Below are 26,306 nucleotides of genomic sequence, written 5' to 3'. Positions count from 1 at the left end.
TTCTTTTATTACGTTGTTTTAGATTAATATTGTGATTTAAAATGTGCACAATTTTTATATTATTAAAATAAAGGCAGAACGAAAACAAAACAGTGAGTTGTAATATGTCTACTTGGTAAACTCCTGCAGTTGGCTTGTACTGTGCAGCTGTGTTGTTCTCATAATCGTCTTACAGGGGACAAAATGACACATAACAATCTCAAAGTCTGACAAAGTAGTTTCAAACACAACATGCAAATAAGGAAAACCTGTTCTGTACACATTCTGAAAGGCACAGATATTGTAACAGGGATAGAGTGACAGTCAAACTGCCAAACCCGATTTCTGAAACAAGAAACTCTGAGTTGATCCTGTCTGAGTGGGATAACTCTGAGTTCGTCCATCCTCCTTTGTGAAACAGGGTTGATTCCAACGCAGTAATTATGAGTTGGTCAACTGTAACATTTGTTGATATAGCGCTTTTCCACCTTCAAGGCACTCAAAGCGCTTTACATCAAGAAATCACTCACCCATTCACACACAAAGGAGATGAAGTGTCTTGCCTAAGGACACAGTCAAAGTATTCTGGATGAAATGCCTGATGGCTGTGGTAATGGGAGTGAGTTCTGTGAACAAGTCAAACAGGTGATTATGAAACAGAAAAAAATGCGCCGCCAGGCTCAGGTCAAGAGTCTTAAGAGGGAGGCCAGGACGGACCATCTCATAACGAGTGACACGGCGCATCTCTACTGCACGGCTCTTCGGCTCTCCTCCTCAGGTGAGTCTTAAATAGTGTCGGGCAAAAGATCGATTAAATTGATAAATTGAATTCAAATGAGTTGGGAAAATTTCCACTTTTTCGTACATTTCAAAGTCTTATAACGACTTATTCTCTTCATTGAGGAATGTGAAATTTGGCACAGTGATTCTTCAGGTCGTCCCCGTCAAAAAAGTCCGAGGTGCCAGCTTTGTATTTTGCACGGTGTTGCCATGGCGATGCCTGGAAAACCCATGTTTTTGCATTTTGTGCATCAGCACTTCCAATGTGTTTTGACTTGTTTGGTGACAAGTGCAGCCCAAAGCCGCAATAAAAAAGGGACAAGTGGCGCGTTAGCGCTACCCACAGGGAGTGCGGGGTCGGCCGAGTGCGAAGCACGGCCCGCGAGGACCGTTCGATGCCGCTTGCGGCTTTAATTATTTTTTTTATTTTTATTTTTACTTAACTACCAAGCTACAGATTTTAGACAGACCATAAGCAAAAACTATTCATATTGCTACCTTTTCTTAAAGCGCAGTTATTGAGCTTATGTCTGCTCTATAGTTATAAACACCCGTGGATCATTATGTTAGAATTTGTACATTTTAAACTGCAATATTCATCTAAAACAACTTAATAAAAGAAACTAGTTAACCTCATCATAAATGTCATCACAAGAGAGAGGTGCATGTTGTCAGCCTCTCCTGTGGATAGCTGCAGATCACACTAGTGAGCAGCGGATTTTTTGAAAACGTGACGCTGCCGAATCCTAGCAGTATCATCAATTAAGAAAATAAAACTGGAGAACGAAATTAGCACAGAGCGTGTACTGGTGGCAGTGAAAACGGGTTGATCAGGAAAATGGTGTCTTGAAAATAAGTAGTTAAAGGTTGCTCAAACATGCACGAACCACTCCAGATACAACTTTGAGAAATGAGAAAGAAACAACTATAACATGGTTAAAAGCCTTGAAAAATGTATTTTGCAGAATAGGTCTGCTTTACAAGAGTGCAAGTTTTCAGAGAGCTCCCATAATCCTTTATACCTGTTGTGTTAAACAGACATGGGGGCAAGTCAAATATCTAGTTATAGTGTGTTGTGTGTATGGACCTTGTCACTAATGTAAATGATCGAGGAAAACATTTATGGGCTTAATGTTTAGAGAGTTCTTATGACATTTTTTTTTTGTTTTTAGTTTCTCAGGGACCAAACGCACTGAGGGCGCACTGCTCCCTGCTGGTTTAACATGCTCCTGTTGGTGCTCATCGCGGCTGGACTCTGTTCCACCGAAGGTACAAGCTAAGAATGAAAAGCACTTTGGTATTGTAGTGTGAGCTCTGTGAGTACTGACTGAGTATTGACTGTGTGTATCAGGCGTATGTGAGTATCGATTGTGTGTGTATTAGATGTGTGGGGGTGTGTGTGAGTATCAGTTGTGTGTGTGTGAGTATCAGTTGTGTGTGTGAGTATCAGTTGTGGGTGTGTGGGTGTGTGTGTGTGTGTGTGTGTGTGTGTGTGTGGGGGGGGGTGTGTGTGTGTGTGTGTGAGTATCAGTTGTGTGTGTGAGTATCAGTTGTGTGTGTGAGTATCAGTTGTGGGTGTGTGGGTGTGTGTGTGTGTGTGTGTGTGTGTGAGTATCAGTTGTGTGTGTGAGTATCAGTTGTGGGTGTGTGGGTGTGTGTGTGTGTGTGTGTGTGAGTATCAGTTGTGTGTGTGTGAGTATCAGTTGTGGGTGTGTGTGTGTGTGTGTGTGTGTGAGTATCAGTTGTGTGTGTGTGAGTATCAGTTGTGTGTGTGTGAGTATCAGTTGTGTGTGTGTGAGTATCAGTTGTGTGTGTGTGTGTGTGTGTGTGAGTATCAGTTGTGTGTGTGTGAGTATCAGTTGTGTGTGTGTGTGTGTGTGTGTGAGTATCAGTTGTGTGTGTGTGAGTATCAGTTGTGTGTGTGGGGGTGGGGGTGTGTGGGTGTGTGTGTGTGTGTGAGTATCAGTTGTGTGTAGTATGTGTGTGTGTATCGATTGTGACTATGATCTGTGTGAGTGAGTATCGGTATCGGAGAATCGGCCATGTCTGCTGACTGACTGACAATGATTCTGTTGCAGGGGCTACCTATCAAACACTGCTATCCGTGAGCTCGTGTCCCTGGAATGTGTACGGAAAAAACTATTCTGCCATTTATGTGAGTATTACACAAGAACTTAAAGTGGGACTATAATATGATTTATGTGAGTATTACACAAGAACTTAAAGTGGGACTATAATATGATTTATCTGAGTATTACACAAGAACTTAAAGTGGGACTATAATATGATTTATGTGAGTATTACACAAGAACTTAAAGTGGGACTATAATATGATTTATGTGAGTATTACACAAGAACTTAAAGTGGGACTATAATATGATTTATGTGAGTATTACACAAGAACTTAAAGTGGGACTATAATATGATTTATGTGAGTATTACACAAGAACTTAAAGTGGGACTATAATATGATTTATGTGAGTATTACACAAGAACTTAAAGTGGGACTATAATATGATTTATCTGAGTATTACACAAGAACTTAAAGTGGGACTATAATATGATTTATCTGAGTATTACACAAGGAGAACCTAATTCAATTCTATTTATTTTTTTAAAGCCCATAATCACAACAGAAGTTGCCTTTTAGGCAATAAAAGTTTAATAATTGATTTAACAAACAGAAAGTTAGAAAATCAATAATGAAACAGACATTGGAAAAAAAACAAACAAACAAGCAAATGGATAACTGTCCCAGAACATGCCCTGTCCTTAGACCCTCCTTCTCACCAAGGAAAAACTAGAAAAACAAAAACCAAGTTGGGAAAAAGAGAAAACTCAGGGAGGACAACAATGAAGGAGGCTTATCCATAGTAGGGCAGGGGTCATCTTAGCCAGGAGAGGGAAGGGAGCGTCCAGCTCCACAGAACAGGATCAGGGCACAGGAAGGGCATCTATGGTCCAGTCATGACTGGACAGTCATAGCAGTGAACAAACTCCAGGTGAACTGAAGAGTGAATGTTGTTGACAGGGAAAGTAGTGGAAACACAGGATAGTGCTCAGGTTACCATACTTCCGACAGCATAGCTGCTTCTAAGGCAGTGTAACTAAAATTATTGATTATATTTCTGCTCCTAACTGGTCTGGCCATAAGCTAATTCAAAGAGGAACGTTTTAAGCCTGTTTCAAATGAGACTTCAACAGGAGCTGATGAAGAGCCCGGCTGTTGCATTTTGAACTAGTTGAAAGCTTTTTGTAGAGTTATTAGGACACACAGTTTGTAGGGAATTACAGTAATCAAGCCTTGATCTAACAAATGTGTGAATAAGTTTTTCAGCATCATTTTTAGAAAAGATTGTTCTGATTTTGGCGATATTACACAGGTAGAAGAAGGCTGTTCTACAGGCTTGATTTATGTGTGCTGTGAGTGAAGGCGCTTGGTCAAATAAGACTCCAAGGTTCAGTCGAGCTGGAGGCTACACTGACACTGTCCAGAGTGACTCTGGTCAGATAGAAAGTCTCACAGGCCTTTGGGGCCTAGAACAATGACCTCTGTTTATTTGGGTTAAGAAGCAGATAATTAAGTGTCATCCGGGTTTTTGTGTCCTTCACACAGGCACTAAGTCTGTCTACTCCATCAGTCTGATCTGGTTTCATTGATAAGTTCAGCTGTGTGTCATCAGCAGAGCAGTGGAAATGAATGCCATGTTTTCTGATAATATTACACATAAGTGTGAACAAGATTGGGCAAAGTACAGAACCCTGTGGCACACTGTAGGCATCTTTAGAACTTGGCAAAGACCTCTGATTTACATTAATAATCTGGTACCTATCAGATAAATAGAATTTAAACCAGCTGAGGTTTGATGGGGTCAAACACTGCACTGAAGTTCAACAGAACCAGAACTTAGACCAGTCAGCAGATAATAATAAATCATTTGTGACTTTAAGAAGTGCAGTTTCTGTGGTGAGCTCTGAATCCTGATTGAAAAACTTCAAATAAATGATTAGCCTGTAGGTGGTGACAAAGCTGCTACTACCACTGTAGTTGGGTAATAGATCAGGATCAAGATTATTTTTTTCCGAAGTGGTTTAATCACTGCATATATTTTGTTTTAACAGACATTTTTGAGGACAGGCTGAAGTTAGCTCTGCTCGTCCACAGCAGTGAACCTCCTGTCACTGATGGATTTATGTGGGACACCATTTTACAGTCTGGGCTTTTTATTTATCTCTAATGGTTGTGATTTAAAAAAAAAAAAAAAAAAAAACTTAAAAACTTAAGAAAGTCGTTGCAGCTGAGCAAAGCAGGAACTGAGGGACCTGAGGGAGGATTTAAAGTAGGACTACGAATAAAGTAGGACTACGAATAAAGTAGGACTACGATATGATTTATGAGGATTACACAAGAACTGAAAATATAACACATCACTGCTCAATAATGTAAAGCAATACATTAAAAATGTAAAATAAATGTGAGGATGAAAGAGAGACAGAGAGGAGGATGAAGAGGAGAGGAGGATGAAGAGGAGGGGAGGATGAAGAGGAGAGGAGGATGAAGAGGAGAGGAGGATGAAGAGGAGGGGAGGATGAAGAGGAGGGGAGGATGAAGAGGAGGGGAGGATGAAGAGGAGGGGAGGATGAAGAGGAGAGGAGGATGAAGAGGAGAGGAGGATGAAGAGGAGAGGAGGATGAAGAGGAGAGGAGGATGAAGAGTGGGGGAGGATGAAGAGGAGGGGAGGATGAAGAGGAGACGAGGATGAAGAGGAGACGAGGATGAAGAGGAGACGAGGATGAAGAGGAGAGGAGGATGAAGAGGAGGGGAGGATGAAGAGGAGAGGAGGATGAAGAGGAGAGGAGGATGAAGAGGAGGGGAGGATGAAGAGGAGGGGAGGATGAAGAGGAGGGGAGGATGAAGAGGAGAGGAGGATGAAGAGGAGAGGAGGATGAAGAGGAGGGGAGGATGAAAGAGAGACAGAGAGGAGGATGAAGAGGAGGGGAGGATGAAGAGGAGGGGAGGATGAAGAGGAGAGGAGGATGAAGAGGAGGGGAGGATGAAGAGGAGAGGAGGATGAAGAGGAGAGGAGGATGAAGAGGAGAGGAGGATGAAGAGGAGGGGAGGATGAAGAGGAGGGGAGGATGAAGAGGAGAGGAGGATGAAGAGGAGAGGAGGATGAAGAGGAGAGGAGGATGAAGAGGAGGGGAGGATGAAGAGGAGGGGAGGATGAAGAGGAGACGAGGATGAAGAGGAGACGAGGATGAAGAGGAGAGGAGGATGAAGAGTGGGGGAGGATGAAGAGGAGGGGAGGATGAAGAGGAGACGAGGATGAAGAGGAGAGGAGGATGAAGAGGAGACGAGGATGAAGAGGAGAGGAGGATGAAGAGTGGGGGAGGATGAAGAGGAGGGGAGGATGAAGAGGAGGGGAGGATGAAGAGGAGGGGAGGATGAAGAGGAGAGGAGGATGAAGAGGAGGGGAGGATGAAGAGGAGGGGAGGATGAAGAGGAGAGGAGGATGAAGAGGAGAGGAGGATGAAGAGGAGGGGAGGATGAAGAGGAGGGGAGGATGAAGAGGAGGGGAGGATGAAGAGGAGGGGAGGATGAAGAGGAGAGGAGGATGAAGAGGAGGGGAGGATGAAGAGGAGGGGAGGATGAAGAGGAGAGGAGGATGAAGAGGAGAGGAGGATGAAGAGGAGGGGAGGATGAAAGAGAGACAGAGAGGAGGATGAAGAGGAGGGGAGGATGAAGAGGAGGGGAGGATGAAGAGGAGAGGAGGATGAAGAGGAGGGGAGGATGAAGAGGAGAGGAGGATGAAGAGGAGAGGAGGATGAAGAGGAGAGGAGGATGAAGAGGAGGGGAGGATGAAGAGGAGGGGAGGATGAAGAGGAGAGGAGGATGAAGAGGAGAGGAGGATGAAGAGGAGAGGAGGATGAAGAGGAGGGGAGGATGAAGAGGAGGGGAGGATGAAGAGGAGACGAGGATGAAGAGGAGAGGAGGATGAAGAGGAGGGGAGGATGAAGAGGAGAGGAGGATGAAGAGGAGAGGAGGATGAAGAGGAGGGGAGGATGAAGAGGAGGGGAGGATGAAGAGGAGGGGAGGATGAAGAGGAGAGGAGGATGAAGAGGAGAGGAGGATGAAGAGGAGGGGAGGATGAAAGAGAGACAGAGAGGAGGATGAAGAGGAGGGGAGGATGAAGAGGAGGGGAGGATGAAGAGGAGAGGAGGATGAAGAGGAGGGGAGGATGAAGAGGAGAGGAGGATGAAGAGGAGAGGAGGATGAAGAGGAGAGGAGGATGAAGAGGAGGGGAGGATGAAGAGGAGGGGAGGATGAAGAGGAGAGGAGGATGAAGAGGAGAGGAGGATGAAGAGGAGAGGAGGATGAAGAGGAGGGGAGGATGAAGAGGAGGGGAGGATGAAGAGGAGACGAGGATGAAGAGGAGACGAGGATGAAGAGGAGAGGAGGATGAAGAGTGGGGGAGGATGAAGAGGAGGGGAGGATGAAGAGGAGACGAGGATGAAGAGGAGAGGAGGATGAAGAGGAGACGAGGATGAAGAGGAGAGGAGGATGAAGAGTGGGGGAGGATGAAGAGGAGGGGAGGATGAAGAGGAGGGGAGGATGAAGAGGAGAGGAGGATGAAGAGGAGAGGAGGATGAAGAGGAGAGGAGGATGAAGAGGAGGGGAGGATGAAGAGGAGGGGAGGATGAAGAGGAGGGGAGGATGAAGAGGAGGGGAGGATGAAGAGGAGAGGAGGATGAAGAGGAGGGGAGGATGAAGAGGAGACGAGGATGAAGAGGAGGGGAGGATGAAGAGGAGGGGAGGATGAAGAGGAGGGGAGGATGAAGAGGAGACGAGGATGAAGAGGAGAGGAGGATGAAGAGGAGACGAGGATGAAGAGGAGAGGAGGATGAAGAGTGGGGGAGGATGAAGAGGAGGGGAGGATGAAGAGGAGGGGAGGATGAAGAGGAGAGGAGGATGAAGAGGAGGGGAGGATGAAGAGGAGGGGAGGATGAAGAGGAGGGGAGGATGAAGAGGAGAGGAGGATGAAGAGGAGAGGAGGATGAAGAGGAGGGGAGGATGAAGAGGAGGGGAGGATGAAGAGGAGGGGAGGATGAAGAGGAGAGGAGGATGAAGAGGAGAGGAGGATGAAGAGGAGGGGAGGATGAAAGAGAGACAGAGAGGAGGATGAAGAGGAGGGGAGGATGAAGAGGAGGGGAGGATGAAGAGGAGGGGAGGATGAAGAGGAGAGGAGGATGAAGAGGAGGGGAGGATGAAGAGGAGAGGAGGATGAAGAGGAGAGGAGGATGAAGAGGAGAGGAGGATGAAGAGGAGGGGAGGATGAAGAGGAGGGGAGGATGAAGAGGAGGGGAGGATGAAGAGGAGAGGAGGATGAAGAGGAGAGGAGGATGAAGAGGAGAGGAGGATGAAGAGGAGAGGAGGATGAAGAGTGGGGGAGGATGAAGAGGAGGGGAGGATGAAGAGGAGACGAGGATGAAGAGGAGAGGAGGATGAAGAGGAGACGAGGATGAAGAGGAGAGGAGGATGAAGAGTGGGGGAGGATGAAGAGGAGGGGAGGATGAAGAGGAGGGGAGGATGAAGAGGAGAGGAGGATGAAGAGGAGAGGAGGATGAAGAGGAGAGGAGGATGAAGAGGAGAGGAGGATGAAGAGGAGGGGAGGATGAAGAGGAGGGGAGGATGAAGAGGAGGGGAGGATGAAGAGGAGGGGAGGATGAAGAGGAGGGGAGGATGAAGAGGAGGGGAGGATGAAGAGGAGAGGAGGATGAAGAGGAGGGGAGGATGAAGAGGAGGGGAGGATGAAGAGGAGGGGAGGATGAAGAGGAGGGGAGGATGAAGAGGAGGGGAGGATGAAGAGGAGACGAGGATGAAGAGGAGGGGAGGATGAAGAGGGGGTGTTGTGTGTATATATTTTTTTCCTTGTATGTTTAGTCTAACAGCTCTGTGTCTTTTCCAGGTTTTCTCAGACATGACCTCGGTCTCTCTGTGCACACAAAACTCCACCATCGCTAACGTCTCTAATCTCTGCGTGATTCTGAACCTGACCAATATGGATATGGTTTTTGTGAAGTTATCCAACTCTACAATGTTCTTCAACAGTTCCACCACCAACGAGACGATAGGAGGACTGTCCACATGCTATTATGAAGTAAAGATATACGGGGGCATTATTCCAACGGTAAGAAAGAAGAGAGGAGAGAGGAAGGGGTGAGAGGGGAGAGAGAGGGGAGGGTGAAGAGGGGTGGAGAGGAGGAGGATGAAGAGGAAAAGGAGGGCGGAGGAAAGGGTGAAGAGGAGGGAGTGCTGAAGAGGAGAGGAGGGTGAAGAGAAGAAGACAAAGAGCACAGGAGGGTGAAGTGGAGAGGATGAGGAGAAGAGGAGCATGAGATGGGGAGGAGAGGAGGGAGAAGGGGAAGGGAGGGTGTGGAGAAGTGGAGGATGAAGAGGGGAGGTGGATGAAGGGCAGGTGAGGGAGAGAGGAGGGTGAAGGGGAGAGGACGGTGTTGGGAAGTGGAGGATGAAGATGAGATGAGTGAGAGAGAAGGATGAAGGGGGAGGGGTTAAAGGGGAATGTGAGACCACCCTAATGCCTCTGTCTCGTTCTGCAGGCCAAACTCTTTCTCCGAAGCTACGGCAATCACGGACATGTCAATGCCACGGCAATCAGTCCCTTCAAAGTGAGTTTCGGTTCTTCTCTTTTCTTCCAGTCTGACTCTGGTGTCCTCCCCTCATCCTCCCCTCATCTTTCCCTTCACCCACTGTCCTCTTCTCTTCGCCCCTCCTCTCTCCCCCTCTGTTCCTCTTCCCTCCTCTCCTCCCCTCCCCCTCTATCCTTTTTTCCTCTCCCTCTGTCCTCCTGTCCTCCTGTCCTCACCCTGCCCTCTTCCCTCCCCTGTTCTTCCCTCTGTCCTCACCCTCTATTCTTTTCTCCCCTCCACTACTGTCCACCACCCCTTTTTCCTCCACCCTAACCCCCTGTGTAATGTCTCTCCAGATCCAGTTTAAGGTTAACTCGGACGTGAAAGCAGAGTATGATGTTGCACTTGAATCATTCGTTGATTTTTGGTTAAGCGGATGCACAGGTAAGTTTTATTCACTTTGACCAATGCGAGAAGAAATATCACCCCTCCAAGAAATACCACTGCTTCAACGAGTCCCTAACTGTAACTTAAAGCCCGCCATGCGCTACAGGATCATCTGCTCCATTTAGGGCTCGATTTGCTCCTGCTCGACTTTGGGAAAACGTGATGTGATTTTGGATCCTCATATGCGATTTTTAAACCACAGTGCTCCTCGTGTGTGGTGTCAGCGCGACTCTAAGCTGCTCCGTCATATCGTAACCACAAAACATCACCACGGCAACAGTCAATAAAATAGTCTCAGGGCAGACGGAGGCGCAAGATACAAACTCGGGAAATAACAAGAATAATTAGGCGGCTTTGTGACTCATAAAGTTGAAGTTAAACTGCAGCGTCCTTATTATCCATTAGAATGTGTCCTTTATTCACAGATGTTAAAAAAGGAAAAAGGAGAGAGTAGTTCCTCGCGTGTGTCTGTTTACATCCACACAGCGAGGATCGGGCTGAAGCTGCTGCAGATTAGCGATAGTGACTCCACTTCCTATCACCAGCCTTTTGTGCATTAAAAGTATTTATCTGAACTACTACGTTTCACAAATAATAATAATAACAACACAGTTTTGACTTGCATCTAAACTAGAAATGCAATGCTCTGATCTTCTGAACTCTCTGAACTCAAAGTGAGTCGATTTACTGTTGAAACAGCTAACGCCAGGTGCACTCACAACTTTTAGCTTGTGGTGCACTGTCTCTTCACTGCCATATCCCGCTGCAGTCTTTGTGCACTGAGATTCAAAATCTCATCTGATTCTCTTTGTGTCTGTGGTGTGCGCTTTTTGCTGCACGTTTAAAAACCATTAAGACTGAAACATTTTTTGGTGAAGTTTTTATCATTTTACTTCCTGGTTAGACATGGACGTATTGACACCACTGAGGTATAAATGGTCGTACTGTAGGCCGTAACCACGCCAAAACAAGAGCAAAACAACAACAGTCTCAACTCACTAGAACCTGTCTCCAAAACAGACCAGTAACTGACGAGTAGAACCCATCCCATCCTTGGCGGCATAGCAACCAAGGGACACATAGTAGTTACATTAACAACATACCTCAACGCGGCCACGTCTGAACTTCAAACCGATGTCATCGCGGTAAAAGAGTTTACGTCGTGAGGACCAGATTTTTGGAGTGAGTGTGTACAAATGTCGAACCCCACAACTTTATAAATATCCACCCACACAAAGGAAACACAGCACATAAGAGCACGACAAACAAAATACACATTACACTCCACACACCATTATATTTAACATTGAACAAAACAAATCTTACTTTAGTTCGTACAAACAAAAAACTATTAAATAATTAAATTGGAAGTAAACCACCTAAAATTGTTGTAATGAAAAAGTGCACAATCTCTAGTGGAAGCCCTCCAAGTATTTGTTGACCTCTGAAGAAAAAAACAAAAAAGTGTATGAGTGTGTGTGTTAATTTCATTGTTTTAAGACAGGGGTGTCCAAACTTTTGTCATTAAGGGCCACATATAAAAACACAGACAAAGCTGAGGGCCGATTGAGGCCCATAGACTGGTCACTAATACAGTGAATACTTCAAATCTGTGTGTTTATTACAAGTTAGACTGAACCACTAGACCTTTATTCACGCTTACATCCTCAGAGGGACACATTCAATATTTGACATGGGCTTGTTAAAGTAGATTTTCAGAAATGTAAAATAAAAAAGTACTGTTTAAGGTAATATGGGCCAATTCACCTGGAAGCTTGAGGGCCAAGAAAAACTGGTCCACATTCGGCCGCAGTTTGGGCATGCCTGATTTAAGTTATTTGATTATCCTTTTCCCAGTGCCTTTTTATTGCGCATTGACATTACAATAAAATATATATATACAGGTAATTCCATAACCATCACCGAGCAACCATAATGCAAAAAATAAAAAATAATAATGTTATAATTAGACTAATAAAAATAAATGCAACACCTTTATTTTGTTAAATGATGGTTTAAACTTGATGCTATGGGCAGAAGTATTACATTTTAGAAACCTGTATTTTTGTTCTCAACGTTTTTTCCCACAAACTGCTAATTTACCGATGTAAAGCTCTGATAAATATTTACCACAGGGACTATCCCACCAAACCAAGTAAGAATTACAACAACATCAAACACGTGCACTTTAAAAACCAACATAAAAACTGTGCAACAGCTATTCTCCTTGTGGAGCCAGAGACCATGGACTGTATATATAAATGGACATAGCTAACCTGCTAGCCACCACGTTCCATTCCACTTTCTATTGAAAAACTGTCATCCATCTCTCTGTAACTGCTGCAGTGAGCCTTGTCATTTTGGTCTTAAATATTCGTGTTAACCAACTCTACATGATCCTGGTATTTTTTATTACGCTATTTTGTCAGTAAATCAAGATATGTACATTAATAACATTAATATGTACAGCATTGCTAAGCACTAAATACTTTTAGCTTGAGGATATGAATAAAAATATATTTAGTAGAGTTATTTCACTTTTTTTCTTTGCCATATAATTCCATAGATCTTACTTCATGTATTTGATGTCTGTTTGTATATAAAATGTAGAAAATAGTAAACATAACTTTTTTTTTTTTTTTAAACAAACATTGAATGAGATGATGTGTCTAAACATTTGATTGTTAGTGTAAATGCATGTAAACCCAGGAACTATCCCCACTAATCCCAATAACACATCTGGATACGTTGATACATACTTGGATATTAGCTTCATGTAACAAGGGAGGCGTTCAACTGCACTCAGTTAGAAACAGACAGGAAAATATTAGACATGTGTTTAGACGTGTTCTCACTCATTTAAGTTCAGCAGTGATAATAAACTACGCCCTCTTCACTGAGTGATGCTTTCGTTTACTCCAGTACGTTAAAGTGAAAACTACCAGCGCTTCACTGTATAAATTTGCCCTGCAGAGAACAAAATAACTTGTGAGTAACACAGTTCGTAGCATGTTTGAAAATCAAATGCTCAAAGTAAATGAGATGTCACTGATCTATATGTGTGATAGTAATTTTTATTAGTAATTATTGCTGCAACGTTTTAGTCCACATGCTAAATAACTACTCGCCTCGCAGCTCTCGTTCGAATCTTTTTGGATCTTTGATCTGTTGTAGACTGGGACTGGGACTGAGTGGTCTGACAGAGTTTGAATTTGGTTGTTTAGCTCACTGGTTTTACTCTGCAAGTAAACGCAGTTGTAAAAAAGGCCCCCTTGTGGCCCCTTCGAGCCACAGACCGTGACTCTTACTCTCTCTCCTCATTTGCTATGCACCGCACTTTACCTGGACTCTCATCCAATCAGAGGATGCCTTGGACTTTCCTTTGTGCAGAAGTTGGCAGTCGCTCGGAGAGTTCGCTACAAGCAGCAGTGTTTGTGTAGTTCCTGTTGTTGAACTGCTATAATAGTTTAATAGCTGATTCTGTGTATTGTGTGCGTCTAGTGCAAGTAAGTGTGTGACCAGTGCGAGTTAATAGTGCATTATTTAATTGTATTTTTAATGCCTTTGCTTTGCTTATTTAGCTTTAGCCAACTGTCCTTCGACGCCTTGTGCCTCCCATCTCATTTATATTGTAAAGTTCATATTTGGCAATGTCAAACGGGTTCACTATTTCATTCCTTTGTACTGTGCATTGTGCATCTTCATACTAGCGTTAGTTCTGACGTTTACAAGTTACGCACTGCGTGCGCCTTAATTGGTTGTAGGCCCCGCAGCACATCACGTGGCTCCAGCGGCCCTTGTTATTTCTGTTCGTGGCCGATAGAGGGAGCCATTCGTGTAATTATTTTCTTAACCACTAGATAGAGCTATTTCTCTGAATGGCTTGTCATTGGACATAAGCTGACATTAATATTGAGGCTTTTTGTTTCATTGGATTTATGTCGTTTTTATTAGTTTGTAACTGTTTTATCATTGTTCATCATAGTGTGTTATTTGTACATTTACGTTCATTCATTGTTGTTTGTATTTCTTCTTGTTTCAGAACCACACACACATACACATCCATATTCACCATTCATAATAAACATCACAAAATCAAGAGAAGCATTATCGTGATTCTGACCGATCACCTGCTGTGGGTTCTACTGTAACGATACAGAAAATTAATATATCGAGGAAACCCATCCTTCCTCACAGCAGTCAAAGAGAAAGACACACACACAGGAGATACACAGAGTTTATATTCAAACCATTTTGTCATATTGACATAATTCTCTCCCATCATCCAGACGACACTGACTCTACATTCTTGGATCCCAATACAAAAATGTGCTCCGGTAGCACATTCAAGACATGCTCTTTGTCGACAAATCTCCTCGAGAAAGCAACATGTTACGGGGGCTGTGACAATGCAACGTAGTAAGTAACTATTATTGAACATTAATGAGGTCCATATGTGTGAGTCTATGCATGTGTGTACAAGTACACATGTACACGTCCACTAGGACCCTCCCAGCTTCCCCGGCTAGTCACGCTTTAAAAATATCAAAGTTACAGGTGTCCTCTGCGGAGCTAGCAAAATCTTTGATCATTGCCCTGCCATGATGGAGCCCAGCTAAGGAGATTTTGGATGAAATTAACCAAGAAAAAGTGTGAGGAGTGGATGTGTGCCTAGTGAGTGTGGTGTGTGTGTATTGGTGGCGGTCTGAGTGGTCAATGACACAGACTGGCAGTCTCGCTTCTGTTGGTCTTCCCCAAGGCAGCTGTGGCTACAATCTTAGCATACCACCTCCCAATGTGGAATGAATGAATAATGCACAAAATTGTAAAACGATTTTGAGTATCTGCAAAAACACATCATTATTATAATTATTTGGAATTCAAATAACTGGTGTTGTCTTTTCCCTCAGCTGTAGGCCAACCACGTGCTCAGTGTTGGGCAACAGAGTTGTCGACATACTCGGTTTCAACACCTCAGTGTTTGACTATTGTGCTTACATGCTGCTGTCGGGCACCGGATTAAAGCTGGGGGCAGTATTTAGAGACCGTCGCCGTGGAGACTTTCCATTGCTGGACCATTTGAAGCTCAGTTTAACAGACACAAATATTACCCTGGGACCAGGGGCAGCACGAATGCAGGTGAAGACACTCCCGAAACATGGCAAAAAGCATTTTGTGTCACATTTGGAATGATTTTTGGCACGTTTCTTGCTTTAAGTGCGGGGAATCTTCATGAGGGTGGATCAGAAACATGTCCAGTGAACATATAAGTGGGAGCCTGAGCTGTAGTTTTGTGCTTAATTTGTTGCAGGTGAATGGCTCTACAGTAAACATCAGCACTGCTGTTATGCCACAGGGAATTAATGTGTCTAGAAGCTCCAGCGGAATCTCTCTTCACTACATGGAAAAATTTGATCTGGTCTATGATGGCTACTCGGCAGCCCTCTACCTCAAAGGTACTCTGACATGTGTCTCATGTCCCCATGTTTCCTTTGAATGAAATGGACCATGCATTTCTCTGACTGGTAAATTTGCCTGTAAATTACATCCTTTTGAAGTTGTTGAGAGAAGACCTGCTCCCAGCTGGTTGTAAAGTATATTAAAGCAGCCCTGTTATGCAAAATTGACTTAAGCTGTTTTCCCTTCTCAATTACTGTATTTGGAATGATTCATGCATGTTTTAGTCATTTCTAATCGCTTATTAACAAGACGCCTTTTTGCTAAAGAACCCCCACCCTTTCACTGCCACTGATAACACAACCCCTGCTCTGTACTTTGTTTTTCAGTTTTATTTTATTAATCGCTCATATGTGTAGGATTCAGCAGCGCCATGTAGTCATTTTGGTACAAATGGAAAAAAAATCTACTACTCGCTAGTGTGATCTAGGCCTCTCCATAAGAGACGAGGACGACAGCTGCATGGCTCTTTGTTGCAATGATGTTTACAGCGACGGCAGCTACATTTGGGCACTGCAGTTTTCTAACGCAGAAGTCAGAGGCCTTGGTCCTTTTATTAAGTTGTTTTAGATTAATATTAAGATTTAAAATATGCAAATTTTAAGATAATGATTCACAGGTGTCATATAACTATACAGCTTCTTTAAAATGCCCATTTTTGGCTGGATAGAGCAGGTAGACATCTCCAGAATGAAACAAGATTTTGAAATCTCATAACTCATACATCACACCCAGAGGAACACTGCCTGCTCTATTTGGATCTGGATTTAATCAAATACAGAGCTTAAATAGTTGAAAGGGGTTAGAGAGATTCGCTGCAGAGAAGTGAAGAAATAAAGAAGTAAATTTCTTATACATTTTTCTAATAGACTTTCAGATAGATAAATAAACTAATTAAAAGTTTGAAAGCTCAAAGCTAGTCAGCTCTTTGGTAACTAATGACCTATAATTTTATTTTTAAAAATGTGTAAATCTCTTAGTTATTAAAGCATTTCGCAGAATCTAGAGTTTTAAATGTGCTTTTTGGACTTAAAATAACCACATTATGGATATGAGTGAGCATGTAGCTTGAGAGCCTCCGCGATGCCTTTGAACTCTTAATATTAGATTTTTTCGAAAAGTCCATGGGAAAAATGAGCTCCATTAAATGAGTTAAAATTGGTCATTGGTCTTTAGGCCTGAGTCAAGGCTTGTGATTGGTCTTTAGATCTGAGAGGGTGGAGTTTGTGGAGTATCAGAATCAGAATCAGAAGACTTTTATTGCCATAGTCTGTGAACACAGTTCACAAACTAGGAACTTGCTTCGGTGAAAAAGTGCAACATAAACACACTGAATAAATACAAATACAAATACAAATAAGGGCATGCACAAAGTTAAAAAGATATGCTTAAAAAAATCAAATGAAATACTTAGAGGGAGAAAAATGTGGGCAGGTCATACAGCAGCACCATATTTATATGTGCTGACTCTTCTGTCCACAGACTTGACTGGAGAGACAGGTTTGTGCATCAACTCTTCAGATGTGCAAAACTCTAATTCCTCTTTATGGAGCGAGAATGGGTAAGATGCCTCCTTCACAAACTGAATTAAAATTTGCTTGTCAGAAGAGGACAGCACTGTACCACCATGTCATTATAAGGGGCTACTTGATAGACTGCCTGAATATCTCACTTGAACTTTTAACAAGAGATCTCAGGGTTGTCTGCACTCAAATTGAAATAGAAAAGAAAAAAAAAAAAAAGCTTTTGGTTATTTTTGCACCCCAAAAATTGACATCTATAATCAAACTTGCTCCTGTTTTTAATGTTTTAAATGGACCTATGCAGTCATTTGTTTTGTGTGTCTTTGTTTGTATAGTTCTTTTAACAGGGCACCCATTAAAAAGAGTGTGGTACTGTCATTGGACTGTAGAAATGAACATAAATTAATGCACAATGGCAGCAGTTTTTTGTGTCATAATTTTCCTCTACTCTTAAACTGCTAACCCTGAAGTTTATCTCTGCACAACCATTCTGAAATACATGTGATTTTAGTTAGTTTAGTTCATTTTACATATGAAAGATAAGCATGATAAGCATCTGAATGTGTTTGCTGCTGTAGATGTGGCGCACTGTCCATAGACTTTACGAATGTTACCGATGACTGTACCACCGCCCAACAAAGGTAAGCTGCTGCAACACCTCACACTTAGACACACATACATGTTTATTTAAGTCAGAGGTAGTGATCCTTCAGCACTACTTTAAGTTAGAGTCATGCTATACTTTGGTTCTGTTATTCTGAGCACATCTTAAGATATTTAGCATGGGTATTTGGTCTAGCTTCATTTTTTATTAACTATATCACTTGTACATACACTCATTTCCTTGTGGATTACTAAATAAAGTTAGTATAAGTCTAAATTTTGTGAAAGCGAACACAGTGATCACGTGTGTTTTATCCACAGTTGTATGCTCATGAACAACACCCTCTTCTCCGCGTGCCACTCTCTGATTGACCCCGCTCGGCTTATGGGGATTTGTCAGGAGGATGTGTGTAAATATCCCTTAAAAGACGGCTATGACTGCGCGTTCCTCCAAGCCTACGCCTCCGCCTGCTCCATGTTTAACATCACACTGTCCCAGTGGAGAACCACAGCATCATGTGGTGAGGACGAGTCTTCATTCTAAATCTAGTCCAATGCATCTTTATTACTTTGGCTCTTCTCCTCTGGCTCTCCTCTTCTTGTTCTGCTCTTCTGGCTCTGCTCCTCTGGCTCTGCTCCTCTGGCTCTTCTCCTCTGGCTCTCCTCTTCTTGTTCTGCTCCTCTGGCTCTGCTCCTCTGACTCTTCTCTTCTTGTTCTGCTCCTCTGGCTCTGCTCCTCTGGCTCTTCTCCTCTGGCTCTCCTCTTCTTGTTCTGCTCCTCTGGCTCTGCTTCTCTCTCTCCTCCTCCTCTGGATCTGCTCCTCTGACTCTGCTCCTCTGGCTCTGCTCCTCTGACTCTCCTCTTCTTGTTCTGCTCCTCTGGCTCTGCTCCTCTGGCTCTTCTCCTCTGGCTCTCCTCTTCTTGTTCTGCTCCTCTGGCTCTGCTCCTCTGACTCTCCTCTTCTTGTTCTGCTCCTCTGGCTCTTCTCCTCTGACTCTCCTCTTCTTGCTCTGCTCCTCTGGCTCTGCTCCTCTGACTCTCCTCTTCTTGTTCTGCTCCTCTGGCTCTTCTCCTCTGGCTCTCCTCTTCTTGTTCTGCTCCTCTGGCTCTGCTCCTCTGACTCTCCTCTTCTTGTTCTGCTCCTCTGGCTCTGCTCCTCTGGCTCTTCTCCTCTGACTCTCCTCTTCTTGCTCTGCTCCTCTGGCTCTGCTCCTCTGACTCTCCTCTTCTTGTTCTGCTCCTCTGGCTCTGCTCCTCTGGCTCTGCTCCTCTGGCTCTTCTCCTCTGGCTCTCCTCCCCTCTTCTCCTCTATGCTCCCCGCCTGTGTGCTGATGTGATGTGTTCTTTCTTTGCGTTGCAGCTACAAACGTGAGTCTCTGTCAGGAGACTTACTGCAGTGACCATGAGTTCTGTGGACAACACAACTTAAACGAGGTGTGCCTCTGCCGCGCCGGGTTTAACGCCAGTGTCAACAGCACTTTAGGTAGGAACTGCTTTTGAATGAAACCCAAAACTTTATGATCCAAAAATAGTAGATCTTATGATTATTTACTGGGGATTACTAAATATTAGAAAAAGTATAAGTCACACCAGAGAATAAGTCGCACCAGCCAAAAAATGCATAATAATGATGAAAAAACACATTTCACATATAAATCGCATCTGAGTATAAGTCGCACCCTTGTCCAAACTATGAAAAAACTTATAGTCTGGAAAATAAGGTAGTTAAATATGTTATGTTCAAATCTTCAAAGTCTGTTTCTAATCTGGTCACTTCTGGAAGGGTCTACTAGTAAAACATCTTGTAAAGGGTCTACTAGTAAAACTCACTTCAGTGCACTCCTCTCTCTGCTCTTAGTGGTGAACTGAGGAACTGTCCATTTGTTTATGTCCAGGTGAGTCCACGATGTGTTACAACAACTCCGCCTCCCTCAATCTCACTACGTGCCTATTGGTTGAGAAAGGAATCAATTACGAGGAGTTACGCCTCAATGATCTCAACTGTACCGGCCAATTGGACCCAGTGACCCACATGCTGCTCTTTGGGTTCGACTCTGGCAACATGTGTGGGACCAATATCACGGTATGGGCAATTTATCCATTTTATTTGATTTTTTTTTAATAAAATTCAGTCATTTTCCATTTTGCATCAATAGTCAATGATGAGCTTTGTTTAATGAAGCCAATCTCTCAGTAAAAGTGTTTTGGAGTTGGAGTTTGGAGTTTGGAATAAGCTATGTTTTTCACATACACTACCAGTCAAAAGTCAACAAAATATATATTTTTTATATTTATTTTGAAATCCTAAAAGTAGCCTTAAAACATATTTAGAAGAGTTATTTCATGTTTTTCTGGGCTACATAATTCCGTATATCTTACTTTGTACATTTTGTGTCCTCTGTGTGTATACAAAATGTACAAAGTAGTAAAAATAAAGAAAAAAAACATTGAATGAGAGGGTGTGTCAAAAATTTTGACTGGTAGTGTGAATTTTGTCATATCACCCAGATCTATAGCTCACGGTGATCATTTTTATATTTTAAGTGGACATGTTAAAACAGCATTACCTCATCATAAACATATTCAGTCATTCGATTGATTCATGATCCATGTTTGAGTGATCCTGTATTGTCCTGATCGAGCGCTCAAAAAATCACATCTCACAGCTCTGTACCAAAAATACATGTTCTGAATACTAATAATATTAATCAGAACGTATTCTTGTACAGCTACTTTTTCATTTGGTGGTATTCAGAATACAGTTACTTTCCTAAACTCAATGGAATACATGGTGGTACTTCATCATGTCATTTTGGCTTTGAGCTGCTCAGTATCAGTGAGAAAAAAACAACAACAACAAAAAACAACAACAACACACAGCTCTTGCAATGTGTGTGTGTGATTTTTTTCATCTGTAATTACACATAAATTAATGCATAATAATATAATGCAAATTAGTGTAAAAGCATTCTAAGTATTCAGAATATAGTAACTGAATAATAGAAAATACATTTTAATTTGGGTATTCAGTATTCTGTAACTAAATACAATTTCATTGTTCCCAATTTCTTTGTGATTATTTGAAAAATGAAGGTTCCAGGTCATACATGTAGGGTTAAAACATGTCAGTGCAAAGTTTGTATGAATAAAAGTGTAGTTTCCTCAGCGACAATAAAGTTTTCTTGTGGTGCATGTGTGTGGCAGGTCCAAGGCGATCAGCTGATTTATGAGAACAAAGTAGTGCTCACGAACAACAGCGGGAGTATAATCACACGCCATGACCAGTTTGAGGTAAAGTTCTCCTGCAACTACAACCAGCCTGACACCCGGACTGTGGCCCTCAAGATCAGAGACAGGTGTGCTCCTAGTCCTGGTTTAGTCCTGGTTTAGTCCTGGTTTAATCATGGTTTAATTATGGTTTAGTCCTGTTATTAGTCTTGGACTTAGTTGTGGTCTTACTTCTATTCTTAGTCCTGGTTTAATCCTGGTTTGGTCCTCTTTTAGTCCTGGTTCAGTCCTGGTTTAATCCTAATTTAATTATGATTTAGTCCTGGTTTAGGACAGGGGCTCAGTGGTTGAGTGTTGGTCCCAACCCAAAGGTCGGTGGATCAAGCCCCGCTCGGACCAAGTTCTGTCGTTGTGTCCTTAGGCAAGACACTTCACCCACATTGCCTAGTATGAAAGTGGTGTGTGTGTGTGCGAATGATAGGTGGTGGTCAGAGGGGCCGATGGCGCAGATTGACAGCCTCACTTCCGTCTGCCCCAGGGCAGCTGTGGCTACAATAGTAGCTTACCATCACCAAGTGTGAAATGAATGAATAATGACTATAGTGTAGAGGCTTTGAGAGGCTTTGACAAGCCTGTAAAGAGCATTACAAGTGTAAGGCATTATTATTATTAGTGCTGGTTTAGTCCTTGTTAGTCCTGGTTTAATCCTAATTTAACTATGGTTTAATCCTTGTATTAGTCTTGGTCTAAGTCCTGGTCTTACTTCTAGTCTTAGTTCTGATTTAGTCCTGGTTTAATCCCATTTTAGTCCCAGTCTTAGCCCTGGTTCAGTCTTGGTGTAGTCCTAGTTTCAGATCTTAGTCCGGTCTTAGTCCGGTTTTAGCCCTGGTTTAGCCCCAGTCTTAGTCCTGGTCTTAGTCCCAGTCTTAGCCCTGGTTCAGTCCTGGTATAGTCCTGCTTTAGTCCCAGTCCTGGTTTTGTTGTAGTTCAGTCCTAAAAGCTCTCCTGTTTTGTCATGTGTCTGGTGCAGCTCTGTGGTAGAGACTGTTGTTGCTGGAAACTGGTCTTATAATTTGACCATGAAAGCCTACAAGGACTCAACCCGGACCCAAGCCATCACCCCGAACACGACGCTGCAGTTGAAGGAGCCAGTCTGGGTGGAGCTGACTGCCGAGGGAGTGGACCAAAACACAGTGTCCCTAGTTACAGACAACTGCTGGGGCACCAGTCAAAAGCTGGCCAACTCTACGCCTAAATATTACCTGATCAAAAATGGGTGAGATACTGGCTGAATGTCCACATTATTCCCTACCTAGGGCACTATTTAGCGGTCACGCCATTTTTGTGCTGCCTGCATGACCTGTGAGTGAAAAAACTGCAAATTTCCCACAATGCACCTTGTAAAGTAGTGTCCAGTTATGGTCACTAGATCAGTCAACATAGACCACAATGCATTCAGAGAGTTGGAAAAATGAACAGTGCAGCAACAGGTCTTTAACTGGGCACAATACGACTGAATAAAGCAGATAGAAGCTCTGGTTTATCGCACTGTTAACCCTGATTATGAATAAAACACTATTAAATAAATCGGTGCTGTGTTAAGTTGCTAACGTTAGCCGCTTACTTTAGCTCGAGCTGTTAAAAGAGCAATAACTTTCATAAATAATCTAGTCCGTTTACGTGAGATCCATTTGACAAAAACTTGTGCGGTTGTTATTAGTCCATAAATATTTGTCAAATTGTCACTGCAAACTCCACGATATTAGTGAGAAAAAAGACAACATCATTCCTGCCTCAAAAATAAAGCATTTTGTAATTCTATGCAGTATTTTTTCACTAAAATATACTGCAACTCAGTGTTGAAGTATTATAAATAATACAAAACACATTTTAAATGAAGTACTCTGTATTCTGTAACTAAATACATTTTAAACGTATTCTTCCCATCACTATGTATATAATACAAACACTGGAGTTAGTTTTTCTCTTTTTTAATTCTTATTCTAATGTTATTGTGATGTGCAGCTGTCCGAACGTCAATGACTCCACAGTGACAGTCCATGGGAACGGTGTGGGAATCTCCAATTACTTCTCCTTTCAAATGTTCCAGTTCACCGGCGTCTCCACTGACGTCTACCTCCACTGCTCTGCGTCTCTGTGCGTGACTGCTAATAACTGTACCCAGGTAAGTCCAATCTATAACAACTCACTCTGAATTAACCCTCATTTTACAGAATTGTAACTAATATTCTAACAATATAGTAATTGCATTTAGCCAAAACCATATTTGCAATATGATTTTTTTCAGTCACCCATGCTGTGTGTGCCGGGGGACAAGGGTCAGGCGCTTTATCAGAGGCCTGTAGCAATAATTACTATATCAACTTGCTGTTCAATGTATGATGAAAAGAACAATACTTTTTCAGGCTCAATAAGTATTTTGTATACTTTTGTTAGCTAACTGCAACAGCAAAACTCCGCTTTGGCCACCAAAAGCTTATAATCTTATCATGATAAATAATTAGAATGCTCAGAATGCATAAGGTAAGTGAGGAATAACTGAAAACTGTTTAAAATGAACTGTTCAGAAAACATCAGGTACAGGGCCTTAAAAAAGATGCATTTTTCCATAGTCTGCGTCAAGGCAAGTCAAGTTTATTTGCATAGCACAATCTGTACACAAAGTAATTCAAAGTGCTTAACAGAATAAGAAAGACATTAAAATAACAATACAACAAATCAAAACATAAATAATAATTATAAAAGTAACATTGAAAGAGAAAAGTGCAGAATAAAAACCTTTCAGTCGTCTGCACAGATAAACAGAACTGTTTTGAGCCTGGATTTAAACATTGTCAAAGTAGAGGCCTGTCTCACATCTTCAGACTGTTCCAGGTTTTAGCTGCATAAAACTCAAACACTGAGTCTCCATGTTTAGTCCTGACTCTGGCACCAGCAGGAGGCCGGTCCCTGAAGTCCTCAGAGTGTGAGATGGTTCATGTGACACTAACATGTCAGAGATGAACTTTGGTCCATGGAGAGACTTGTTCACAAGCAGAGCTGCTTTAAAGTCTATTCTCTGAGCCACAGGAGCAGAGACCTGAGCACAGGACACATGTGTGAAGTACTTCCTGGTTCTAGTCAGGACCTGAGCAGCAGCGTTCTGGATGTACTGCACCTGTCTTAAAATGAAGTTCATCTGGTTTTCAGACAATTTATTTTAATAGATTCTTTCTCCAGACCAAGCTTTAGTTTGTTTTCATATCTGACAGTTTGGACTGCTCACTAGTGGTTTTCCTCAGAGTAGTCATGTGATGTTGCAAGGCTGTCCGGTCAGCTGATTTAAACAGGTTTTGGGGCTGTATTCCTACAGGTGGAGGCAGGACAAAAGCACCATCTGCAGTCTGACTTTTTCAGGACAGCATCCTGTCCAGGCACAGTCGTCCTGCCTTCACCATTAGGAAGATAGTGCCAAAACCTGCTTAAATCTGTTGACCAGACACCCACAGCACATGACCCTTCTGCTGTGAGTGAGCAGAAACTGAGACTGAAACTGTCAGGCATAAAAATAAACTAAACCTTGGACTGAAAAAGGGAATCTATTGAAATAAATGTCTTAACGCTCGTTTGGAAAGGCCAGTGAGCAGACTGTTGCAGTAGTCTAACCAACTGGAGACAAATGCATGGATAAGTCTCTCTAGGTCTGGTTTATACCTTTGATTTTTGACATGTTTTTTAGACGGTAAAAAGCTGCAGATGTTATTGATTTGATGTGGCAGATAAAGTTCAAGTCAGTCCTTCAAATCAGGCTAGAAATCTAGGGGTAGTCCCTAGATTTCTAGCCTGATTTGAAGGTTTTATCACCACCTCTCTGTGTGGCAGACATGTGGGGGAGTAAGACGCCGCCGGTCCCTGTATAAAACCCGCGACCCCGGCCTCATCACAATGTCCTGGAGCAACTAAGCCCAAAAGGGACCAACCAGGTTAGATACTGCTCTGTTTTTTATTCAAGAGGGGGTATTATGCAAACATTTATTTTCTACCATGTTCCAATACTGTTCCCTCATCAAAAACAAGACGTTTTAGATGTCACCCATGCGTGTTTCAGTAATTTAGCGATCTCTCCTGGGCCCTAATCCAACCCACTTTACATTAGCTGTAAGATTCTTAATAGGTGGTTTTCTGCAAATATAGCATTTTCAAAACAATAAAAGGTAACATGGTGATCTGGATATGTCATATATGCCCCATAGAAGTAAAATACCCCCTCTTTAATACCCCATAGAAGTAAAATACCCTTCCTTTAATGTACCTGTGGCTCTAACTCCATCTCTGCTTTTAGGATGTGCTCATAAAATGTCCTGGAGAAGTTTGTGAAGACTGTGTGGATTTTAACTTTTTTCCGAATGCTGAGGGGTATTTTCAAATGTAATGATGGTAGCATTAGCCTCTATAATTTTGACAAAATGGGAAGTTTAGAAAGTTGGAAAGATAAAGAGCAGCATGCCTTTTTCTACAGCGGAACAGTGGCTAAGAGTGCGAAACTCTTGCCTCACAGCCAGAAGCTCCCAGGATTGATTCCCAGACTGGGTTTTGTTAAATGTGATTTGTAAAACTGAATCTATTTCTTTTTTCCTATTCTGTTCTATATCTGTTTGCATCAAAAAAAAAAAAAAAAAATTGAATAAAGGTTGTGGTCAAAGCTGTGTGTCGTCATTGGTGACATAATTGTAGAACGATAAACAAACTTCACAGTGTGTACATGTGCTCTTGAGATTCAGGCCAAAATGTGAGTTGGGGTCAGGCGTTGTGTGGGCTCATTTTATTTCATTATTTTGTCATCAGGCTGTTTCTAGTTAGCAAGAAATAATCTCAAAATTATGTTAGAACTTTAAACATTTTTATTTTATGTCAGTTTATCCAGATTGGTAGAAGGATGATAGATTTTTTGATTGCTTATTGTCACAAAATAAAAACCAAACAAAAATCATAATATTTTCCCCCCTGGATGCTGACGGTGATGCTAAGGCTCCAAGACAAAGATCAGGGACACTTTTGTCCTGAGGGCTGTTACTCACCTCAAACTTCCCTCACACTGGATCTTATGACGTTACCACTGGGGCAGCAGTGAGATGTTTGTTTGAGCTTTTCTATTATTATTGTATTTTACTGCTCAGTTTGCGTTAGTTGCCCCTCAGGGACAATTAAAGTATTATTGATTGATTGATTGATCAAGAAAAAGGAAAACAAAAGGAAAATGCACTCAATTTTTTATTGCAGCTAAGATCAGTCCAGTTTTAAATATAGGTACATTTTATATCAGGAAATAAATAGTTATTATGGCATTCTTTTAACATTACATTTCTATCATTGTCAGTACAAAAGTCTATTATATATTTCATAATTTAATTTTCATAGATAAGAATAATTTAGTCGTGGTTGCTTCAGCAGAACTAGATGAGCTCTCTCTTGCTACAGCCCTTCTCACAGCACAAGTCTGAGATCTTCAGAGCGGTGCGTCTCATACGAGCAGACAGGGGGAGCCAGCGAGCCACCAGAGCCTCCATGTCCTCCCCCGTGCCCCATGTCGCCCCCTGGCTATGATGGGACAGGGGAGGGGCCAGAGGAAGCGTCCTGCT

General features: G+C 42.6%; 1 protein-coding gene across 1 annotated transcript; it reads left to right on the top strand.

Annotated features, from left to right (window-relative positions):
• The first annotated feature begins 573 nt into the window (after window positions 1-573).
• On the top strand, window positions 574-24,136 carry LOC129456191 (alpha-tectorin-like). The gene is made up of 16 exons (XM_055221326.1): window positions 574-757; window positions 2,838-2,914; window positions 8,727-8,948; window positions 9,379-9,447; window positions 9,765-9,799; window positions 14,766-14,994; window positions 15,167-15,311; window positions 16,795-16,873; window positions 17,414-17,476; window positions 17,760-17,959; window positions 18,800-18,922; window positions 19,335-19,522; window positions 20,644-20,795; window positions 21,698-21,943; window positions 22,693-22,852; window positions 24,041-24,136. Exons 1-16 carry the CDS (start codon window positions 574-576, stop codon window positions 24,134-24,136), a joined length of 2,268 nt encoding a protein of 755 aa, XP_055077301.1.
• The last annotated feature ends 2,170 nt before the right edge of the window (window positions 24,137-26,306 follow it).

This window comes from Periophthalmus magnuspinnatus, chromosome 4 (assembly GCF_009829125.3).
Source record: "Periophthalmus magnuspinnatus isolate fPerMag1 chromosome 4, fPerMag1.2.pri, whole genome shotgun sequence".
Classification (NCBI taxonomy): domain Eukaryota; kingdom Metazoa; phylum Chordata; class Actinopteri; order Gobiiformes; family Gobiidae; genus Periophthalmus; species Periophthalmus magnuspinnatus.
Note: the sequence above shows the minus strand (reverse complement) of the source record. Positions and strands in the feature narration are given on the sequence as shown.

Bases quoted from the DNA above. Each gene is read 5' to 3' on its own strand.
- LOC129456191 (XM_055221326.1), top strand. From the start codon at position 574: ATGCCTGATGGCTGTGGTAATGGGAGTGAGTTCTGTGAACAAGTCAAA. The intron at 758-2,837 runs GTGAGTCTTAAA...ATTCTGTTGCAG, and splicing joins TCTTCGGCTCTCCTCCTCAG to GGGCTACCTATCAAACACTG. The intron at 22,853-24,040 runs GTAAGTCCAATC...GTATTCCTACAG, and splicing joins CTGCTAATAACTGTACCCAG to GTGGAGGCAGGACAAAAGCA.